This window comes from Nomascus leucogenys, chromosome 15, assembly GCF_006542625.1.
Source record: "Nomascus leucogenys isolate Asia chromosome 15, Asia_NLE_v1, whole genome shotgun sequence".
Lineage (NCBI taxonomy): Eukaryota > Metazoa > Chordata > Mammalia > Primates > Hylobatidae > Nomascus > Nomascus leucogenys.
Genome location: NC_044395.1, coordinates 70,637,565 through 70,661,698, shown reverse-complemented (window position 1 = coordinate 70,661,698; position 24,134 = coordinate 70,637,565). Strand labels below are relative to the sequence as shown.

The following is a 24,134-nucleotide window of genomic DNA, read 5'->3' as shown; positions in this document are numbered from 1 at the left end:
ACGCCTATAATCCCAGCACTTTGGGAGGCCGAGGCAGGCGGATCACCTGAGGTTGAGAGTTCGAGACAGCCTGACCAACATGGAGAAACCCTATCTCTGCTAAAAATACAAAATTAGCCAGGCGTGGTGGCACATGCCTGTAATCCCAGCTACTCAGGAGGCTGAGGCAGAAGAATTGCTTGAACCCCAGAGGCAGAGGTTGCAGTGAGCCGAGATCGCGCCATTGCACTCCAGCCTGGGCGACAGAGTGAAACTCCGTCTCAAAAAAAAAAAAACAGGATAGCATGGTAAATTTTGGTAGGTATATTTTACTAAAATTTAAAAATCACCGGCTGGGCACGGTGGCTCATGCCTGTAATCCCAGCACTTTGGGAGGCCGAGGTGGGCAGATCACGAGGTCAGGAGATCGAGACCATCCTGGCTAACATGGTGAAACCCTGTCTTTATTAAAAATACAAAAAATTAGCTGGGCATGGTGGCAGGCACCTGTAGTCCTAGCTACTTGGGAGGCTGAGGCAGGAGAATGGCGTGAACCCGGGAGGCGGAGCTTGCAGTGGGCCGAGATCATGCCACTGCACTACAGACTGAGCGACAGAGCGAGACTACATCTCAAAAAAAAAAAAAAAATCACCAAAAAATATAGGATTAGTGGTTAGGAGTTTATAAATATAAAATCTGTTTAGTGTAATATTTCTAATTAAACTAAAAAAAAGAAATGACTCTGAAACCTGCCTATCTTCTTGCATTTATTAATCTGTATGTACTCTTACATGTTATTTTCCCAGCATCATATCCTGTAACTTTATAAGCTAATCTTTTAAAATAAGTATCAACATGTAGTGTTATTAACTATTTAAACTCATTTGACATTTAAACATATTGTTCTCATGCCAAAAATAATTTGGTTTTGGTTTTTAAGCCTTTCACCATCTCAGGCAGTCTAATATTGGCATGCTGTATTCTCTAATGTCATCTCAGTGATCTATGAAGTGTTTACAATTTGACTTGTCATTCTCATAAAGTTGACATTAATCCAGTAATCTTACAACCTTTATTTCAAGTTGTGGAAAAGTAATGTATAAGGCAAGGGAAATAGTTCAACAGAGGCCTTTTAAAGAATTCTACATAATATTTTTATTTTCTAAGTTTATTCAGCAGAAGTCTGCAATATCAGTGAAGGGGGCTCTTTTCAAAAAAGGCCACAGATCAGTGGATGAGTTAGCTAGTTTCACCATCTAGGGATTTTCTTCTCAATCCCTGAAGAATTCAGGAGTTGAAACTAAGTTCCATATTTGAAATATGTTGGCCAGGCACAATGGCTCACACCCATAATCCCAGCACTTTGGGAGGCTGAGGAAGGAGGATCGCTTGAGTCCAAAAATTTGAGACCGGCCTGTACAACAAAGTGAGACCCTGTCTCTACAAAAATAAAATTAAAAAAGAAAAGAAATATATCTTACCCTTCAACTAATATGTTTCTGAATCTTAGAAAATTACTATGATATTAGTATTCAATTTCTTATATTCTCTCTCTCCCTCTTCTCTCATTTCTTTCCCCTTTTCTTCCCCCGTGTTCCTTCCCCCAATCATTCTTTTCTCCCTTCTATATCTCTGAAGCTATCCTGGCCTTTTAGTCATACCTCAAGCTGTACAGGACAGTAGTTTACCAAGAGTAGCTCGCTGCTATCGACACAATCGCCTGCCTGTTGTATGTTGGAAGAACTCAAGAAGTGGTACTCTGCTCCTCCGATCTGGAGGATTCCATGGGAAGGGAGTCGTTGGTCTTTTCAAATCTCAGAACTCCCCTCAGGCCGGTAAGCATCTCTCTATAACACAATTACCACCCGTTCACATAAGGACAGTACTAAAAATAAAGGAAGTAAAATCTGGGAATGGTGCCTTTTCATCAAGTCTTGTCTCACACACAAACTTTTCCACTTTGCTGCATACAACATGTACAGCTTAAACAAGAACTATACTTGGTAGTGTGAGGCTCCACATTGAATTTGACATCTTAATATGTCTGGTCTGTACTTGGATTTTAATAGAAATTAATATAATAAAGTCTTTGGTCCTAGGCAATTTTCATTCCAGCAAACCAGAGTATTCACAGATGGAAACTAGGTTACACCAACCTTTTTTCTTTCTCCTGGGAAGCATCCAAATACATTTAACAGCTTCAGAGGCAAGACGAGATTCTATGCCATCTGATATCAGATATCCATCCTCACTCTTACAAGTCATACGCACACACAAGACAGCAAACTAATGACCGCAAATGCTGCTTCAGGAGCTTTCAAGCAAAGAGGTTTTTAGGAAGCTAGCGAAATAGTAAGTACAGCTGTCCCATATTCTGAGGATACTTGTGAGTACCATGTCTGAGGTCTTGAAGTCAGGAGCTGTATTTTGCTGACCTTTCTCACAGCTTCTGCCTCATAATAGTTGCTCAAAAAAAATGAAACAGGCCACTAAGAAATCAGATCCAATTTAGGGATGGCTGCATTCTTCCACCTTTGGAAATGAAGTAAACTCAGAATCTGTGATTCACCAGGTACAACCACGTGCTTTTTGAAAGTCAGCCAATGTTTTGATCATTAGGTTGACTGAGGGCAGCCTTCCACCTGCCTTGGAGTCTCACTACTGGTGTAATTGAAGGCAATTGGCTTTTTACTGTTTCTCCTCTGAAACCCTGTGTGCTCCCAAGCCACCTGGTGGGTATGTTAGAACATAAGAAGGGGCCAGGTGCAATGGCTCATGCCTGTAGTCCCAGCTACTTGGAAGGCCAAGGTGGGAGGATTGCTTGTGCCCAGGAGTTCAAGACCAGCCTGGGCAACATGGCAAAACCCCATATCTACAAAAAAATACAAAAATTAGCCAGGCGTGGTGGCACATGCCTGAGTCCCAGCTATTCAGGAGGCTGAGGTGGGAGAATCGCTTGAGCCCATGAAGTAAAGGCTGTAGTGAGCCACGATTGCACCACTGCACTCCACCCTGAGTGAAAGAATAAGACTCTGTCTCAAAAAAGTGAAATAAAATAATAATAAACTAGAACACAAGCATATATAAGTTATATAAAATGAGTGAATGATTTTAGGAGCACCGATAAGCGTATCACTAAGCTTTTAGTTGGAAAACAATTGAAACTTATTCCACTGGTTGCTGATTTTTTTAAATCTAATTTAAATTTACTATATTTCGTATTCAACTTCCACATTTACTCACAACTAATATCTTTGGGGGTTTTTTGTTTTTTGTTTTTTTGTTTGTTTTGTTTTTGTTTGTTTTGGTTTTGTTTTGTTTTGTTTTTTGAGATGGGGTCTTGCTCTGTCGCTCAGGCTGGAGTGCAATGGCGCGATCTTGGCTCACTGCACCCTCCGCCTCCCAGGTTCAAGTGATTCTCCTGCCTCAGCCTCCCAAGTAGCTGGGATTACAGGCATCCGCCACTACACCCGGCTAATTTTTGTATTTTTAGTAGAGATGGGGTTTCACCATGTTAGTCAGGCTGGTCTCGAACTCCTGACCTCAGGTGATCTGCCCGCCTCAGTCTCCCTAAGTGCTGGGATTACAGACGTGAACCACTGCACCCGGCCGACAACTAATATCTTTGAAATTGCAATGCATCTTACAATTGATGTGATCAGAAAGAAGAGTGTCATAGTTTAAGTGGCAATTTTTTTATTGATAAGCAGTTTTTATTGTTAGGCAATAAAATGACAGTGTATCTTAGAATTGATGACATATTAAAGTTGATAAAATACAATAATGCTAATTATTTATTTTCTATTCCAGTTGTAAGAAAATTTATGAATATCTGTTGTCCTTGTAGTGAGTCCATCCCCTATCCTCTTTAAACTGTCTGGGCCAATTTCAGTGATTCTGTTTTGCTTCACCCAAACCAGGCTTATATGCCTATCAACCCAGAATTGCTCTCACAATTGTGTATACTTTTTGCTCCTCATTTAGAAGGACCAGGGATTGGCAGTAGTTGCTCCTATCTTCTCCCCATCTTCTTCCACTCTTCCCTCTACAAATCTTTATACGCTCATGTCCCCTGGTGGGTCTATGTGGCAGAATTGAAATAAAGTTACTGGTATTGGAAAGTTCTTAACTCTACCCATTCTGGGATATCAAAGGAACCCACTCCCAAGCAATAACCTGGTCAGGATGGTTGGGGGATATCATCAAGGAGTTGTTGTTCGTGAGTCTTCATTTTAAGTTGCTTGGATAATGAGAAGCTATACCCTGTGCTTTCAAGCCCAATCTATGCTTGGAAGGATAGCCCTGTGCTGGTTTTCCAGACCTGGGCTCTTTCTGGAAGGATAATGAGGCAATCAAGAAGTAGGAGTGGTAAAACCAGCATTACAATGGAGGATTAGCCATTTAATAGGCTGGCAATTTAAGTGGGGCTGGTTTCTATATTTGGGTGTAGTAACTTGTAGACTATATAGAGAAAAACAAGCATAGATAGATAGATAGATAGATAGATAGATAGATAGATAGATAGATAGATAGATAGATAGATGGTTCTGTTAACACAGAGACAGTTTATTTTATTCAATATATTTTCCTTTTATAGCTCCTACCTCCTCTTTAGAATCTTCCAGTAGCATAGAGCAAGAGAAATACTTGCAAGCCTTACTGAATGCCGTTTCTGTCCATCAGAAACTCAGAGGCAACAGCACTCTTACAGTCAGGCCAGCCTTTGCTCTATCTCCAGGTAAGATTTGATAATACTTTTCTTCTTGACAGCTTCTAATGAAAGGTCAGTTCTGTTCCTAGGGTTATTTGTACTGTTATTTGTTATTTGTACTGTTCCTTCACCAAGACTTCTTAAAAGTTTTACCCTGAAGGGTTATAAGTTTAACTCCTTTTACTTAGAAATCTACCACTATTAATGTCTAGTAAATAGTAACTAAACTTAGAGATTCAGTTTTTTCTTTTTGTTTTTTGTTTTTTAAGAGATGGGGTCTCACTATGTTGCCCAGTCTGGTCTCAAACTTCTGGGCTCAAGCAGTCTTCCCGCCTCAGTCTCCCAAAGTACTGAGATTACAGGTGTGAGCCACCACACCCAGCTCAGTTATTTCCTTTTCAAAAGAGTAATTGGAGAGGAAGTGGGGACTATAAATAAAGTCACCCTTTATTCCCATATTTATCTTTCATAGACTTTAAAATATTATTATGACATGGAATATGTAAGTGGAACATGTTTCTTAAATGTGTATTTATTAAAATCATCATTTATAAGTTTGAAATTCCCAAAATACCTGCAGCCTATTACGATTTTCAGTACAGTTTGTTTTCACTGGATTTGGATGAAGCCATTAAGACTTGTACTAATATTCTGTTTCAGTTATCATGTGATGGAACCCCAAAGGGTTCATGTAGAGGTAACCCTAATGTGTTAGACACAGGAGCATGTGACTTGAGAAGTTGGTCTCTTTGGCTTAATCAGCTATTTGAATTAGCTCAACATAAGCAGAAAGTGGCTTTTCTTGTAAAGTAACACCATGCATGCCTTGCTCCATTTATCATTAAATTCTCTGATTGCACTTGCCAAACCTAACTCTATAATCTTGCAAATGTGTGTTATCTCTGATTAATAATAACATTGCCTTGTTATCTCTAATAAAGCTTTGGGTACTTGAAAGTACAATGTTTGGCAGCAGTTAAACATGCTACACGTGAAGATAACTTTTTGTCATTTGAGTAATGTTAACCCAAACAACATGGTTTTTGTTCTTCTTTTTGGCCGACTTTAGGGACTGAAAGGAGGACTTCAAGAATGTCCACTGTGCTTAAGCAGGTAGTGCCAGGACATTTGGATGTAAACCCATCCAATAGCTTTGCTCAAGGAGGTTAGTAAGATTGATTTTATAACTGAGCACTGACGCAAGCTTAAAAGCAGAAAGCATTTTTCTAGATAGTTGATATTTTAAATCAACTAATTATGGTTCAAATTGTTTTTAATTACCCTCTTCTGAATGAATGGTCAAATGTATTACTAGCATGATGACAGATGAGCTTAGCCTTGTGGGACAAGAAGTATAATAATTGCTGATGTCATATATATTGATAAGTTTGGGAGCATTAGGAGGTAAGGGGAGCATGTCTAAATGATGAGTCAGCCCTGGGAGTGTTCCATGATACTCCAGATTTGCAGGGCAGAAAGACCGATCAATCACAGAAGTATAGATAGTTAAGGAGAAGTGATTCCAAATCCAAGGAACTCCAAGTCCTGTTATTTTTGCTCCTGTCCTCTGAAATACTGGTTTGGAGGATAAGACATCATGATATCCAGGTAGCTGCTGACATGAGGAAATAGAGAAAGGCTAAGTATTCATTCTTTTAAGCTCCAAAAGGTCATCCACTTTGTTCTCTGGAAGTTTATGTGAGATTCTTTCACTCTGCAGAGGAAACTCCAGACCAGATTTTTTTTTTTTAAGACAGAGTCTTACTTTGTTGCCCAGGCTGGAGTGCAGTGGAACTGTCACAGCTAACTAACTGCAGCCGCCAACTCCTGGGCTTGAGCAATCCTCCTGCCTCAAGCTCCCAAGGAGCTAAGACTACAGGTGTGTGCCACCACTCCCAGCTAAATTTTTAAAATATTTTTTGGGACAGAGTCGTACTATGTTGCCCAGGCTGGTCTTGAACTCCTGGCCTGAAGCCGTCCTCCCACCTGGGCTTCCCAAAGTGCTGGGATTACAGGTGTGAGAAAGCACCTGGCCCCAGATATCTCAACTGTGAAGTCCCACTGTCTCACAATGGAGTCACAGAATCTTAGACTCTTCCTCTCACCCCCATATAATGATGAATTCCCTTAAAAAGATACTAAGTAGGCCAGGCACGGTGGCTTACGCCTATAATCCCAGCACTTTGGGAGGCTGAGGCAAGCAGATCACCTGAGGTCAGGAATTCCAGACCAGCCTGGCCAACATGGTGAAACCCTGTCTCTACTAAAAATACTAAAATTAGCCAGGCGTGGTGATGCACACCTGTAGTCTCAGCTACTCAGGAGGCTGAGGCAGGAGAATCAGTTGGACCGGGGAGGCAGAGGTTGCATAGAGCCGAGATCGCACCATTGCTGGGCAACAAGAGCAAAACAAGAGCCGAGATCACTCCAGCCTGGGCAACAAGAACAAAACTCCATCTCAAAAAAAAAAAAAGTATATAAATGTACACACACACACACACACATATATATATACACACTACACACTAAGTAAGTAATGTTGTTTCTGCTTGAACATCATCAGTAATGGGAAACTCATTTCTTCCCCAAAATAATCCCTTACATTTGTGAGCAACTCTATGTGTTGCTTTCTCATATTGACCACCACTTTTACATATTGGGCCTAGCTCTATCCTCTGAGGTTAGAAAGTAAGTGTACTCTCCCACACCTAAAACCCTTCAGGAAAAACTCTTGTCAGGCTTGCTTTCTGCAAAATTCACTTTTTACAAAAATTCACTTTTTTCCCTTTTGAAAACCATACACATCTTGGTCCTTTGGATATTTTCTTTTCCTGCCTTTAGTTAACTCTGAATATCCCCAGTTCAAATGGTTGTAGTCCGCTCACCATCCTTATCACTCTGAACACTCCACAGAATTGAACCCAGCACTCTAGGTGTTCTCACAGCCTAAAACTGCATTAGCTATGGGCAGCCCCATCACTAGGTTAACCCATGTGGAGATTAATATCATTTGAAATCCCTGTCTGCTTCACGTGTGCTATTATTCTTAAAAATATACTGGCCTTGATGGTTGCTTTATGGACCCACTAGCAGTGTTATAACTGGGAAATGTCATGTTTTGGGATGTGGACTGGTATTTTAGACCTTTGGACCCTGATTCTGTCTACCAGTGCCTTTGCTGTTTTCAAGCCTTTTGTCATCCATACATTTGATCATTGTTGTCATGTGATTCTTTGTTTAAAAAAAATGTTGAACAAGCCAGAGCAAAATAATATAAACCTCTCTGAAGAAAAAGATCAATCTGTTCATCTATACTGGTTATGAGTCTTCCCACTAAAACTCACCAGGCCCATATTTCTAAATCTCTGTCAATCGTTTTAATCCACTATTTGCCAGTCTTTCAAACAATTAACTGCATCACCAAGGGTTTTATGGTTATTTTGCTGGGATTTATTATAGGAATCAGTGCTTTTTTTTAAAAGTAATTATAAATAGTCCATTGATAATCCATTCGTAGAATTTGGTTCAGAATCAACATAAAGATTCTACTTTTCAAAATTCACTTTTTTCCCTTTTGAAAACCATACACATCTCCTAGTGGTCATACTGGTTTTTAGGATACTTTCTTTTCCAGCCTCGTCAGAACTTTCTGTAATTGCAGGATTTCCTAAGAGCTTTCAACCTTCTTGAGTCATCTTTCCAGTTAGTGTGTCAGGCCTTGAAGTCGTTGTATTAGTTTCTTAGGGCTACCATAACAAAGTGCCACAAATTGGGTGGCTTAAACAACTATTGTCTCACAGTTCTGTAAGCTGGAAGTCCAAGATCAGGGTGTCGGGGGGGTTGGTTCCTTCTGAGGGCTGTGAGGAGGAATCTGTTCCATGCCTTTCTCCTAGCTTCTGGAGGTTTGCTGGCCATCTTTGGCATTGCTTGGCTTCTGGAAGCATTACCTAAATCTCTGCCCTCATCTTCACATGGCATTCTCCCTCTGTGTCTGGCTCCAAATTTCTCCTTTTATAAGTACACCAGTCATATTGAATTAGGGGCCCATTCTACTGCAGTATGACCTCATCTTAACTAATGATATGTATTCTGAGGCACTGGGGGTTAAGACTTAATATAAATTTTGGGAGGGGGACACATTTCAACCCATTACAGCCATATATATCATTTTTCTGAATTTTTAGAGTACTATTATTTTAAAGTTTAAGATACACGCTTTGTTCTTCTCATCATTTCTTTATCAGTGAATTTGAACTAAAAGATGGTACAGTGATTTTTCTCCTAAGGTTCCTGGTATTTCAGTTGCTAAGCATTCTTGTCAGAATTTGGTTCGAGATTGCATTTCCCCTTACTGTTTTATTTACCATATGAAAGTGTACATTGTCAGCAAGGAAAGTCAGTAATTTTTCCACTCAACTTTTAGACAATGCAACTTTCAGCAGATGTCTAGTTAATTGAAGCCCTCCCATCCCACAACCTGATCTTGTATTTTGCCATTGTACACGTCACCATGTTATCCATTCCAACATTTGGCCAGGTGGCCTATAATATAAATTGTAGCTGCACAGTTGTCTCCTCCTTTTATGTTGGTACCCAAGGCTCATGGATTTTCAACAATCTTTTTCTTTTTTTGTGTGTGTGTTTTTTGTTTTTTGTTTTTTTTGAGATGGAGTCTTGCTCTGTCACCAGGCTGGAATGCAGTGGCGTGATCTTGATCTTGGCTCACTGCAACCTCGGACTCCCTGGTTCAAGCAATTCTCCTGCCTCAGCCTCCCGAGTAGCTAGGACTACAGGCACATGCCACCAAGCCCAGCTAATTTTTGTATTTTTAGTAGAGATGGGGTTTCACCATGTTGGCCAGGATGATCTCCTGACCTTGTGATTCACCTATCTCAGCCTCCCGAAGTGCTAGGATTACAGGTGTGAGCCACCCCACCCGGCCTTAACAATCTTTTTCAACTACATTATCTTCTTTTTTAACACTGGCCTCCAACTCTTGGCTTCTTTTATACAAGGGAATTCCCAGTAGTGGTTATATTCTTATGACTCCATTCTTTGCTAATCCTAAAGGCAACCAGAAGGCTGTATTTACCTTGTCAGATTAAAATCTCCTATTTAACTTATGACCGCTATGTGCATATCTGAGGCTATAAATATTATTTCTGACACCCTGCTCAAATACTTTCTGCTGAAAATTACTGTGAATTTGGCTTGTTTCCTTATGACAGTTTTTTACTCCTAACCAGGTGCCTGTCATTCTGGTATCTTAAGCTAAAATCCAGAAACGCAAATCTCATTCTTTTACTCCATCTCTTAACTCTTCACTCCTAAAGCCTCCAAAACCTTGTAAAGTCCCAGTGATAAACTGGACAAAGAGATACTGCTGTTTCCTGACACCTTCAACATTCTCTGTGATCTCTAGAGCTGCTTTCTGTGTTTCTTCTGATAATGTCATTCTTTCTCAAAGTAGGAGGAATGAACTGGGGCAAGCAAGTTAAGGGTCTCAAAAGATTCTCTGTTATGTGAACATGCCAGGCAGACACACATTTAGACTGGCCAGGGCAAGACTAGGTATAGACATGCCCATGCCTTGCAAGTAATTCATTTCCTTGTACCGACTCACAGTACAGAGTCTCTTCATTCTTCCAGAGTTAGGTACCACTGTGGAAGGAGCCGCCTATCATTTAATTCTTCTTATTTTTTTTTTACCCAAACCCCTAGTTCTTCTTCCTAGCCTTTTTCTTTTTGCTCCCCTATTTTCACAATTTTTTTCATTCCTTTCATTGTCGTACAGTCTTAGTTCCAAGTTTTCTTATGTTATTTCCACTGTGTGTCTCTCCTGGTCTGATAAGCCAGGGTTAAAATTGACCTTCACCTCTTTTTCAGTCAGGGTGATCACTTTGCATTCAGCATGCATGTTGCTGAGTTCCTAATGCAAGGACTGCATCCTTTTTTACATAAGAATCATTTTAAAAGCAAGAAGTGAATAGATCACATTGTTTTTCATTTAAAATTAAAATAGCATTTAAGCCCAATGGGGAAGCACATATACTTACAACTTGGATAAATTTCTTTGTTGAGTAGAAAAATGCCTTGAGAAAATTCGTACTGCCTCTCAAATACCAAAATATAATAGCTGGGTATATTTGAGAAGTAGCCACTTGGAGGCAGCTTTTTAATTTTTCATCCTTTAAATTTTAAGTTTTTCTCCATGTATTATTTTATTCTTGAAATAACCTCCAGGATATGTATTTAAAGAGACCCAGGGAGATTAAGTGACTTGGCCAAGGCCACACAGCAAATATTAGTATAACTGGGACTAGAATTAGTTCAGTGTTGCATCGTATCAGTGCAGATATATTTACTGAATGTATCTAGTGTCTCACGCACTGGGCCAGGTATAAGATCACAATGATAAATAAGGCCCCACATGTGACCTAAGCATCTCTTTTCCTTCTCCCCTTTTGTCAGAACAGAGTAGAGGAAACAACACCAGTGCTTAGGAAACACTGGTTCTCTGAACAGTAATGCATTCCTATGGGGAAAATGAACTGTGTCATATCTTCCCTGAAGCAGTCCCCTTAGCCACTTCTTACTGATTGGGTCCAAGGTCACATGGTTCCTCAGGAAACAATACATTAAGAGTTTAGTGGCCGGGCGCGGTGGCTCACGCCTGTAATCCTAACACTTTGGGAGGCCGAGGCGGGCAGATCACGTGGTCAGGAGATCGAGACCATCCTGGCTAACACGGTGAAACCCCATCTCTACTAAAAATACAAAAAATTAGCCGGGCATGGTGGCGGGCACCTGTAGTCCCAGCTACTCGGGAGGCTGAGGCAGGAGAATGGCGTGAACCTGGGAGGTGGAGCTTGCAGTGAGCCAAGATCGCACCACTGCACTCCAGCCTGGGCAACAGCGAGACTCCGTCTCAAAAAAAAAAAAGAGTTTAGTTTAGTTACATTCTAATTCAAACTATAGCCCCACTACTTACTGTGTGATTAAGCAAACTAGGAAACCTCTTAATTCTCAGTGTCTTCATCTTTAAAAAATAATATAGATTTTTAAGGTAGTTATGAGGAATAAATGAAATAATATATGTAAAACATTTAACTTAGTAACTAGCCCATAGTAGCATTTTAATAAATGTTACTTGTCATTATTATTATTATTATAGTTATTGCTATCATTGCCATTGCCTAATACTCTGCTGAAATGGGAAGAAAGTCGACATTTGCATTTAAATTGCTTTGAGCCTTACTGATCTAAGGCAAGAGATAGAAGGCATATGCCCTGGGTCTAGCCAGTGACTTTCAAACTTGTTTGATCATGACTTGCAGTAAGAAATGTATTTTATATTTATATGTATATATACCCATTCATTTTATATCACAATTCAGGTAGTACTAAGGCACATGCAAAATGTATAATGTATACACTAAAACAAAAGTTTTGTGAAAAAATATTCATCCGTACCACATGCAGTGCTCATTAGTATTTTCAACTGTAATGTTTAATTTTGACAAAAATACTGATTTGACCTATTAGAGTGATTTCCCAAGCCACTAAGGAGGATCCTGCAGTTTGGAAAAACACAGCTTGAGACGCTTTGCTGGTGTTAAGTGCCCAGGACATCTAGAAATCATTCAGGAAATCTAAGTAGACCTCACCACCACCAACCAATGTGGTAGTCTAATTCCTTTGGTTAAAATGACTTCCAGATGGGATTAGAATTCTCAAAGCTCCCTGCTGGCCCCATATCAGTAGTGGCCATTTGATCATTTTGGATTTTCTACTAATTGGCCAAAACTTGGCAGTTTTTCATTGATGAGCCTCTGTTTGGGGGAGTCCTTAATATCTTTTGTTTAATACCCCCTTTTCACTCTTTCAGTGCAAATAATTGGGTTGAAGATATAATAATGAGTCACAACAGCTCACAGTGTATTGGTTTGCAAAAAGTAAATAATCAACAAATTCTTTGAGTGCCTGTATTTCAGACTCTCAGCATGGATACAAGAATAAACATGATTAGGTGCCTGCCCTCGCAAGCACATGTAAACCAAAAAGTACCTGAGACAGGTCTCAATAAATTCAGAAGTTTATTTTGCCAAGGTTAAGGACTCGCCCTCGAGAAAGGTCTGTGCCTTTCTCCAGCAATGATTTTGAGGGCTTAATATTTAAATGAGAAAGAGGGAGGGTATAGTAATCCACATGTTGCAAGAAAAAAGGAGCAGGTAGGGGAATAGTCAATTATGTATTCATCTGTCAGATAAAGTGAACATACCAATAGCTACCTGTGGATAAATTTAACCTTTTAACTGTAGCTGTTTGTTTAGGAACAAAAGGAAAAGCAGCTTCTTGTATGTCTCACCTTTCAGCCTAATTTTTTCCTTTTGGCATAGGGAACTGGAGTCCTGAGTTTTTATTTTCCTTTCACACACACACTCTTGTAGAGTGAAAGAATATACAGATAATCGTGATGCAATGTGATCAAAGTTCAAATAGACCTCCTCAGCTTGGGAGCAGTCAGGAATGCCTTTAAGAGGTGCTAATATTGTATCTGGATCTTAAGGGTTAAGTAGGAATGTGTCAGGTAAGGAAATGGGGGAAATCATTCCAGGCAATAAGACTAGCATAAAGAAAGTGTGATGTGTTAAGGGAACAGTATCTCAGAATCAGGAACTGCTCAAGCATCACTATCATCATCTTAGTGTCCCATATTCAATAGGAAAGTTCAAAATTTTGGCAGAAAGAGCAGTCAGCCAACACAGAGGAGGCCACACAGTGTGCCTTGGCCATGTCGTCCCAAGCCTTTGTTCCATCTTGCAGTCACATTCTCTGTCATCAGCCAGCACCTCTGCAACCCTTACTTTCTGACTTCCTTTGGCCACCAGAGCCATCAGTGCCCTTCATTTTCTGCTTCCAAAGGAGTGAAGTGGGAGTGAAAACTCACTTGTAATGATTTTTGTTATGTCGTATGTTATAGAATTTTGCATTTTATAACTTAGTACTACTATTAAAGATTGTAATCCTGAATAAATATAAAATCGTTTCTTCTAATTGACTTGAGCAATTTGTTTGCTTGGAAAGTGCTAAAACTGCTCACAATTTTTGGTTTGCCATCATCATAAACCCCTTTCTTTGTGTTGGAAAAAAATATATTACTCAAATTACAAAACTATTATCTCTAATACTGCCTATCATTTTGGCGCAAGTAGGGATTTTAAGAGAAGTCATTACTTCAATCATCACAAGCTGTATTATTAGTGGTATTGGGTATTGTCACAGGATTATGAATTTTTGCTGCTTATAACTATTTATGGAAAATAAATGTAATTTCCAAATGAAAAGAGAAGAAGGAAGATAGCGTGGCAATGCTTAATGCTCTACTGCAAAAACATGCCCTTAGTTATTCCAAATGGTTGCTAGAGCTTCATTGTTTCCTGGTGTGATGACCTTGCTCAAAGAACAAACGTGTTGTACAACACGCAGCATTCGCCAGTCTCCTTCAATATGAGGACCAATGTATTCCTAACATTTACCCATACACACCGCAAATTCCTTAATTTTATTATATAAATTTGTTTCTGACTGAATGACAATCTTCAAAAGCTTATTCCATTTGGCATAATTTTTTAGTGGCACCTTCTGCTGTGTGCTGTCCATTTCATTGTGCTTATAGTATTTATAAACAGGTGCTGAAATTTCATTTAACAGGTACTCAATGCATCTTTTTTTTTGTGACTGTGCAGCTTTTTGTTTGTTAATTAAATCTTCTACTTTTATTATATTTTCCCCTGCTAATTTTAAAAATTAAATACCCTATTCTTCTCTTACTTAATCTGCTCTGACATTTGCTGCTATATACATTTTATTTCTCTTTCTGTCTTTAATCTTACCTACCAGTGCATGGGTACAGAGATAAATGTTTTACTCAGTCAAATCCCAAATCTTCAGCTAAGGGAAGAGTCCATAATCAAGGTACTGTATTATGTGTCCTGATATATAACTCTTTTAAACCATCTTCATGTGAAACTACATATGTTACAAGTAATTTTTTTGCATTTGTAAAATTATATCCTTTATTCTCATCAACATTCTGAATTTCTTCTGATTCCATTTACAAAAAAATTAATAATTGCCATAATGTCTAAGAAAAACTCATAAACTACATAGAAAGATTCATGCGGCCGGGCGTGGTGGCTCACACCTGTAATCCCAGCCCTTCGGGAGGCTGAGGCAGGCGGATCACCTGAGATCGGGAGTTCAAGACCAGCCTGACCAAGATGGTGAAACCCTGTCTCTACTAAAAATACAAAAATTAGCCGGGCATGGTGGTGTGCACCTGTAATCCAGCTACTCGGGAGGCTAAGGCAGGAGAATCACTTGAACCCAGGAGGCAGAGGCTGTGGTGAGCCAAGATCGTGCCATTGCTCCCCAGCCTGGGCAACAAGAATGAAACTCTGTCTCAAAGAAAGATTCGTGCATGTGAAGCTGAAATGACCAATAAAAACTTTTCTTGGGAACTGGTCTCCTGACCCCATAAATGCTTATAAAGAGAGAAGTAGATGTGACATTATCATGGTGACTTCTGGTCACCTAGCAACATGACTTTGATTTAATACTAGGAAAAGACTAAAGCTTCTCAAACAGGCTTTATAGATCTAAAGAAGAAAACCCACTTTAGGGAGGCAGTAGGAAAGTCCTGTATCCCTGTGACCCCATCACTGAGATAAATACCACAGTTCTACAGGCATTTATGAGGGCCTCTTGATTTGAAGGTGATACAGTGCTAGTCAAATTTGAGAATTAATACATGCCTTTGTGTCTGGATGTTTGATATTTAATAGTTTCACTGGCATATAGAAATCCTTGATTTTTCTATTTAATATAACTAAGGTCAGCTTATCTCATTGAGACTCTTCTAGCATTTTAGCTTGCCCTTTCTCTTAGAAGATATCTGCTTCTGGCTGGGCGCGGTGGTTCATGCCTGTAATCCCAGCACTTTGGGAGGCTGAGGCAGGCGGATCACCTGAGGTCGGGAGTTCGAGACCAGCCTGATCAACATGAAGAAACCCCATCTCTACTAAAAATACAAAATTAGCCAGGCATGGTGGTGCATGCCTGTAATCCCAGCTACTCAGGAGGCTGAGGCAAGAGAATCGCTTGAACCCAGGAGGTGGAGGTTGCGATGTGCTGAGATCACGCCATTGCACACCAGCCTAGGCAACAAGAGCGAAACTGTCTCAAAAAAAAATAAAATAAAATAAAGGTATCTGCTTCTGACTGTACATTTTATTCATTTATTTTATTTTAGAGACAGTGTCTTACTCTGTTGCCCAGTATGTAGTGCAGTGGCGCTATCTTGGCTCACTGCAACCTCCGCCTCCGGTGGTCAAGGGATCCTCCCATTTCAGCCTCCCAATACAAGCGTCTTTTTGTATTTTTTTTTTTTTTTGGTAGAGACGGGGTTTCACCATGTCGCCCAGGCTGGTTTCAAACTCCTGGGCTCAAGCGATCTGCCCACCTTGGCCTCCCAAAGTGCTAGTATTACAGGCATGAGGCACTTTGCCCATTACTAAATTTATAATTTCTCATTTTTCATGGATACTGAAAAAAACTATAATATAATCTTGTTTAGAATTACATCGTTTTGGCATGATATACAAATATTAATTCCAAATCCAGCCTCAGATTTTAGTAGACTTATGAAGTTTCTCTTTCATATCTTTAAATGTCATGTTAAATTGACCAAATAAGCAGAAGAATGTTCCTTACTTTTTTCATGAAGTCCTGAAAAATTGCATAACTCAGCATTTGCCTTCCTAGACTTTATTAGTACCTCCTGCCAGCATGTTTTGTTTTCAGTATCAATGTACTGTTTCTACTTATGATCTTAGTATTTACTTTTAAATCCTGAATTTACATCAAAATATAAAATAGGATTGATTTGGGGGATTTGCTAGGTCGTTCTGAGGCTAAGATTGTGTGATTTTGAAATGCTATATTGGATAATGCTTATGTTACAGAAGCAGCAAATGACCATATGACTTATGATTTTTAGATTAATCGGCTTGCTATGACCTCTAAAACTGTAGCTCCAGAGCATGCACCTTTTTCCTTAGTTGGTGGCATTCCCACATTAGATTATCTCACTCCATGACTTTGGCTTTTGTGAAGGTGTGTGGGCAAGTCTTCGCTCTAGCACTCGCTTGATCAGCTCTCCAACATCCTTCATTGATGTTGGCGCCCGACTGGCAGGCAAGGATCACTCGGCCTCCTTCAGTAACAGCACCTACCTACAAAACCAGCTCTTGAAACGGCAAGCAGCCCTTTACATATTTGGTGAAAAGTCGCAACTAAGGGTAAGATTTCTTTTTTCTCACTTAGAAACTTTATGGATACACTAGGGCTGTTTATAAAACCTGTATCACAGACCAGCTTTGCTAGAATTTTTTTTACAGCATGATTCTTAACCTGGAGTTAATAATCTCAAAAAATTTAGCTCTCCTTTTATATTTATTTATATATATATATATTAATTTTTATATAGATACATGTATATACATATGCATATTTATTAGCCATGAAAATAAATATTTATTCATAATAGTAAAAAATCAACATAAACATCAGGAATACTAGGAAGTGTACATACAAAAAAAGAAATAAGGCTTCACCAGGCTGTGTTTTCAACAGCCTTGATTCAGTTTCCACAGGAATCTGCCCATGGCAAAACAGATAGTTTTGTTATGGTAAACCTAAAAAAGGCTACAGAAAGATAGAAGAATGGAGAGAGGAAGACTGTGGTACCATGTATGGAGGCAAGGCAAGGCCAAGTCTAGGTTTTCTGAGTAACACTTGTTAAAACTTCGCAAGGCTATGTAGAAAGAGACACATGTCCTAAGACATGTCAGAAAATTCAAAATACTAGATGCTAATCAACTTTATTCTTACTGTTAAATTGTGCTAAAGAGCTTCACCATGCTGAGGGCCCATAAATTGTAAAGATGGTCTTTTCCTCCAAAAGCAATGATAATTCCTTGAATTTAATGTTTTGCAAGTCACACATTACAAAATAAATTTCATTACTACCAGTAGGTATATAGGACATGAAAGTTATCTGCTAACTCAGAAATCTCAACGTTTAGTCCATTGCTCCAGTTGGCACTGGACAACCTAGACAGACCTCTGGCTGAACCGTGGAGCAGAAACTGTGAGCAGGGTGCCATTAGCAAGATCCCACATGCTTGGCCCTTAAGACGCCAGTAACTGAGTCATCTCTTCTGGAGCAGGCTGGTGGCTTTGCTAGCTCTTCTCCCACTGCCTGGACTGCTGCAACCACTTAGTCACTAACCTTTAGGGTAGAGGGCATAAAGCTGCTGAGTAATGCTCAAGTTTTAAATCTGCATATGTGTCTTCTGATACAGTAGATAATTTTATATCCAGAAAGTAGAACACTTTTCTACAGCAATCCAGGGTTGCTGGTGCCAGTGTCTTTTCCAGAGCACAGACTTTCCATGCTTCAGCACAACACTTACTCATGATCCAAATCACTCTCCGAGGTTTAGCTCCTTAATACTCCCCTCTGCCATTCTCTTTGCACATAATTTCTCAGATTAGCTATGTGATCATACGTATTTGAGTAAGAAAGAGTTGGGATGCTGCCTTTTTCCTTCCCTGTCTTCCTCCTGCCCTCTTTTTCTTTCTGTTTGTCCTTCCTCAATCAAGTATTATTATATATTTTTTTAAATTTTTTAGGATGGAGTCTCACTCTCTCGCTAGGCTGGAATGCAGTAGCATGATCTCAGCTCACTGCAACCTCCGCCTCCCAGATTCAAGCAATTCTTCTGCCTCAGTCTCCCAAGTAGCTGGGATTACAGGCGTGCGCCACCACACTCAGCTTTTTTTTGTTTTGTTTTGTTTTTTTAGTAGAGATGGGGTTTCACCATGTTGGCCAGGATGGTCTCCATCTCTTGACCTCATGATCTACCTGCCTTGGCCTCCCAAAGTGCTGGGATTACAGGCGTGAGCCACTACACTCAGACAAGTATTATTATTTTTAAAAATGTAATCCCACCATTCTGGCACAGTAGTTGTCAGCAATTCTATATGTTCCATTCAGGTTTTATCTTTTATTCAATTTTGTATGTAGAATATGGCTCTGTATCTGTCTGATATGTGCCACATTCTAGCTAGCACAATGCCGTCCAGTTGCAATTCCATACCTTTTTCTCCCAACAAAGAAGCAGAAAGGAAAGCCAATAAATTACAGTGACTTATTCTGAAAATAATCTTGAATTTGGCCTTTACCTAGGTAAATTCACATACTTTAATATTTTATTATTAGGAACAAATTCCTTACAACCTAATGGAGTGTCTCAATACTTTGGTTAGTAACTCCTGGTTTATAAGATAGGCATACCTAGCTCATGTATAGTTGGAAAATAGGAATCTACCTTTCCTGAAAAGTAAACTATGTTTTGTCTATTATAAGTTTTTAAAAATAATAGAAAGGAACTCATGTATATCGCTAGGTTCTTTATCTGAAGCCTTAACATCATGTTTCCATGTCATATAGTCTTCATAACTATTTTAGTCACTATTTATCCCATATTGTTAGATGTTTAGGTTTATCTTCTGTATATAAAATTACAGTCACAATTCTAAGCAAATAGGTTATTTTGTTATTTTTTTTAATTGAGATACCATTCCCTGGGGTTTTTTTCGTATTAGATTATTTCCTTAGAGTAGCTTCCTTAAAATAGAATTATTAAGACAAAGGAAAAATTATAAAATACACTTAACAAGATTTACCATCTTAACCATTTCTAAGTGTATGACTCAGTATTATTAAGTACATTTACGTTGCTGTGCAACCAATCTCCAGAAAGCAGTTTTACTCTTAGAAAAGCAGATGGTCCAGTAGAGTAATTTGGGCAAAATGAAAAAGTGGAAACATTTTGAGAAAATTAATTCATTCTTTGGCATGAAAAGTTAGAGGACTTTTAAATCTTCTTCAGAGCTAGGCAACCAGGTTATTAAAATGAAATATACCAGTAGGCCATCAGTATAGCATTCTTTAATTACAAATGCAACACTCATACCACACACAAAATAAATTCCATATGGATTAAAGATGTAAATGAGAAAGTACTCAAATAAATATAAGTTGATACATATATTAAGTGAAAAAATATTATCCCAAAGATAGAAATGAACAAAGCCTTTCATGGTTTTTTTATGTAATTTTTTTTTTTAAGGTGGAGTCTCACTCTGCTGCCCAGGCTGGAGTGCAGTGGTGTCATCTCAGCTCACTGCAACCTCCATCTCCGGGGTTCAAGCGATTCTCCTGCCTCAGCCTCCCGAGTAGCTGGGATTACAGGTGCCCATCACCACGCCTGGCTACTTTTTGTATTTTTAGTAGAGATGGGATTTCACCATGTTGGCCAGGCTGGTCTTGAACTCCTTACCTCAGGTAATCTGCCTGCCTCGGCCTTCCAAACTGCTGGGATTACAGGCATGAGCCACCACACCCGACCATGTAATTTTTTATTATTGACTTTTAAGAAGTAGGACCAGGCACGGTAGCTCATGCCTGTAATCTCAGCATTTTGGGAGGCCGAGGTGGGCCGATCACAAGGTCAAAAGATTGAGACCATCCTGGGCAACATGGTGAAAGCCCATCTCTACTAAAAATACAAAAAAATTAGCCGGGTGTGGTGGCGCACGACTGTAGTCCCAGCTACTCGGGAGGCTGAGGCAGGAGAATCGCTTGAACCTGGGAAGCAGAGGTTGCAGTGAGTCAAGATCGTGCCATTGCACTCCAGCCTGGGTGACAGAGCAAGACTCCATCTCAAAAAAACAAAAAAGTAACCACAATGTTGGTAGTCTTGGGGCAGTAAGAAAGTGATTTTTATTTCTTTCTCAATATTTATCTCTACCTTTTTTCATTTTTATTATGAATATGTTTTACTTGCAGAATAAGAAATATGTGCATATCTACAAACTTTAATACATGTACAGTCTGGAACTCCAACACTGTATTACCTATCCCTTACCATATACATCTTGGGAAGACTTAGTTTACACTGTTGGAGTAATCATACTGTCCATGTATCATTAGTTTCTCTTTAAGCTTCCAGGTTCATGGCCTTATAATTGACTTATATTTGGTATTATAAGCTCCATCAAGTTCCAATCTACCAGTAGTCTCTTCCAGTTCTCAGGATGAGAGCATTCTTACACTAAGTAATCTACCTCTAGTAAGGACTAGATTTGCCATTCTAGGCAAACCACTAGCCTGTACTGAATGGCTCTTCCCACCAACACTGACACGTTGCCATACAAGATTGACTTTCTTGACCCACTGGCAGCCTCTGCAGCTATTTGGCCCCAAATAACTGTTTATCATTATGCACTGCCCCATTGGAAACATCACTCTTTTACCTATAGCACTTCATCTGCCTAATTCTCTGAATCTTCATCCACAGAACTTCAAGATAGAATTTGCTTTAAATTGTGAGTTTGTTCCTGTTGAATTTCATGAAATCCGGCAAGTGAAAGCCAGTTTTAAGAAGCTGATGAGGGCTTGTATCCCAAGCACCATCCCTACTGACTCAGAAGTGACCTTCCTGAAAGCGCTGGGAGATTCTGAGTGGTTCCCACAGGTAATGTCTGAAGCAGCTTCTTTCTTTATAACTCAAAGAAACAGAGGCCCAAGTAGATATACAGAACTGTATTTGAGAAAAAAAAATACTTGGTTCCTCCACCCCCCAACATTCTCCTCCTTCGTTGTGTGCCATCAGTAAAGGCCTTTCAGTCTCAGGAAATCATCTGGTATAGGTGAGGGAGTAGAAGTCTTGATCGCTGGGTTTTTATCTCTGTGTATTTAAAAGTTTGGTATCTGTAGGACACTAAGGAGAAAATTATTTTTAGATGGAAATTTTTGATGTAGTAAATTTAATCAGCATGTATTTACAGGGCTCCTGCTCTGTTGTTAATACAGTAAGGATCCAGGGCAGAGGGCAACTTCTGCATGACTCCCAAGAGCTCTCACCTTTCATTTGTCTGCCTATCCCAGGTCTCTAGATTTTAGATTCACCCCAAACTACCCACCAAAGGCACGCTGGATGCCCCCAAGCCTACCTAAGGCTTGAGAAAAAAACACAATGTCTATCTTTCAGTTCAGTCAACTTTGGGATATTCTTAGTTGAACTTTTATTGAGAAATTAAAGGGTCTTGTCTTTAAGCCCCTTTATTTCTTATATTGCCCAGGCTGGTCTTGAACTCCTGGCCTCAAGTAATCCTCCCACCTTGACGTCCCAAAGTGCTGTGATTACAGGCATGAGCTGCCACGCCTGGCCCCCATTATTTGTTATCACCTTGCAGAAATTCCCAGTCCCCTGCCTCCATCTACCTCCAAGCATCCTGCCTCTTGTTTCCCACAGCACATTGGACTAAAAGGCAAAAAAAAAAAAAAAAAAAAAAGGAAATGACGTCAGTACCCAGGGCTGTGACCGTTCTCAAGATACTTAAACCAAAGAGAAATGCCACCACATATATATTTGGCTATAAATGTATCATACCTTGTTCATTATTATTAAGGCAATTTAGGGTGCTTTGCATACCCGTGGAAGGAACTGATCGATACTCCCTTCTGTCCCCAGGCTATGAGCCCCAGCTCCAAACGGACCCCACCACCCAACTTATCTATCCATGTTTCTGATACATTCTGTGCTCTACTCTTTGCTAGAAAGTGGACCTGTATCAAAAGTTAGGGACTAAAGACAGTGGAAAATAATTGCCCACTTGGGATATTGACATCTTAAAAGTTATCTCAAAGCAAATTATTTTTTTAACTTTTATTTTGTGTTTAGGGGTACATATATAGGTTTGTTATATAGGTACATTGCATATCTTGGGAGTTTGGTGTACAGATTATTTCATCACCCAGGTAATAAGCATAGTACCTCATAGGTAGTTTTTCTATCCTCACCCTCCTCTCACCTCCAACCTCAAGTACGCCCCAGGCATCTATTCCCTTCTTTGTGTCCATGTGTACTCAATGTTTAGCTCCCACTTACAAGTGAGAATATGCAGTATTTGGTTTTCCATTCCTGTGTTAGTTTGCTTCAGCTGTGTTACTCTAAAGGACATAAGCTCATTCTTTTTATGGCCGTGTAGTATTCCATGATGTATATGTACCATATTTTCTTTATCCAGTCTACCGTTGATGGGCATATAGGTTGACTCCATGTCTTTGCTATTATGAATAGTACAGCACTGAACATGTGTGTGCATGTGACTTTATGGTAGAACAATTTATATTCCTTCAGGTATATAGTCAGTAATGGGATTGCTAGGTCAAATGGTAATTCTGTTGTAAGTTATTTGAGAAATCACCAAACTACTTTCTACAATGGCTGAACTAATTTACATTCCCACCAGAAATGTATATACATTCCCTTTTCTCCACAGGCTCGCCAGCATCTGTTATTTTTTTACTTTTTAATAATAGCCATTTCTTAGAACAAATTCTGAGCCCAAAAGAATTCAGGCCTGGTGATAGCTATGTTGTAGAAACAGTTACATGAGGAGCTTCTCATTACTGAGTAGGACATTTGCCTTATTCCTGTGTTTAAAGTAGCCTAGCTCTGTTTAAGATATGGGATTTTTCATTTTTGTTCTTGTTCAGTTGGATTCAAATTGCAAATTATGTCTGATGATCATTAAAATATTTTTTTAAATTAGAATGTTATACATTTGGTTTTAATACCATTCTCGTACCTTAATTGTTTATTAAGGACTTTGAGCCAATTGATGTGGCTTTAAAAACTTAGCACAAATATAGTGATGTGGCTTTAAAAACTTAGCACAAATATAAAAGTTTTTTTCTCTTTTAGTACACAGTACAGACAAATAGGAGTATCTTTTTTATTTTTATTTTTTGAGACAGGGTCAAGGCTGTGTCACCCTGGCTGGAGTGCAGTGGCACGATCACAGCTCACTGTAGCCTTGATCTCCCAGGTTCAAGCAATCCTCCTATCTCAGCCTCCTGAGTAGCTGGGACTACAGGAAGATGCCACCAAGCCTGGCTGGGTTTTGTATGTTTTATAGAGATGGGGTTTTGCCATGTTGCCCAGGTGGTCTCGAACTCCTGAGCTCAAGCACTACTCCTGTCTCAGCCTCCCAAAGTGCTGGGATTATAGGCATTGAGCCACCACGCCCAGCCAGGAGTTTCTTTTTTAACATATAATTCACTTACCATAAAATTTATCCTTATGATAAAAGTGTACAACTCAATGCTTTTTCGTATATCCACAACATTGTGTAACTATCACCACTATCTAATTCCCAAAAAATTAAGAATATCTGAAATAGGCCAGGCGTGGTGGTTCATGCCTGTAATCCTAGCACTTTGGGAGGCTGAGGTGGGTGGATTACC

General features: G+C 39.5%; 1 protein-coding gene across 6 annotated transcripts in view; it reads left to right on the top strand.

Annotated features, from left to right (window-relative positions):
- The window catches only part of SBF2 (SET binding factor 2), a 530,998-nt gene that overhangs the window by 476,636 nt on the left and 30,228 nt on the right, over nucleotides 1-24,134 (top strand). For 4 of the 6 annotated variants that reach the window (XR_004026025.1, XM_030794550.1, XM_030794547.1 and 1 more), the window contains 5 exons: nucleotides 1,618-1,814; nucleotides 4,577-4,717; nucleotides 5,760-5,855; nucleotides 16,868-17,052; nucleotides 21,181-21,357. Coding sequence is in view for 5 of the 6 variants with exons in the window: in XM_030794550.1 (XP_030650410.1) it covers nucleotides 1,618-1,814; nucleotides 4,577-4,717; nucleotides 5,760-5,855; nucleotides 16,868-17,052; nucleotides 21,181-21,357 (796 nt within the window). In the remaining variant the exon portion in view is untranslated. Of the gene's footprint in view, nucleotides 1-1,617; nucleotides 1,815-4,576; nucleotides 4,718-5,759; nucleotides 5,856-14,593; nucleotides 14,669-16,867; nucleotides 17,053-21,180; nucleotides 21,358-24,134 lie in introns of all 6 variants that reach the window. The other 2 variants (XM_030794548.1, XM_030794549.1) reach the window with 2 other exon arrangements.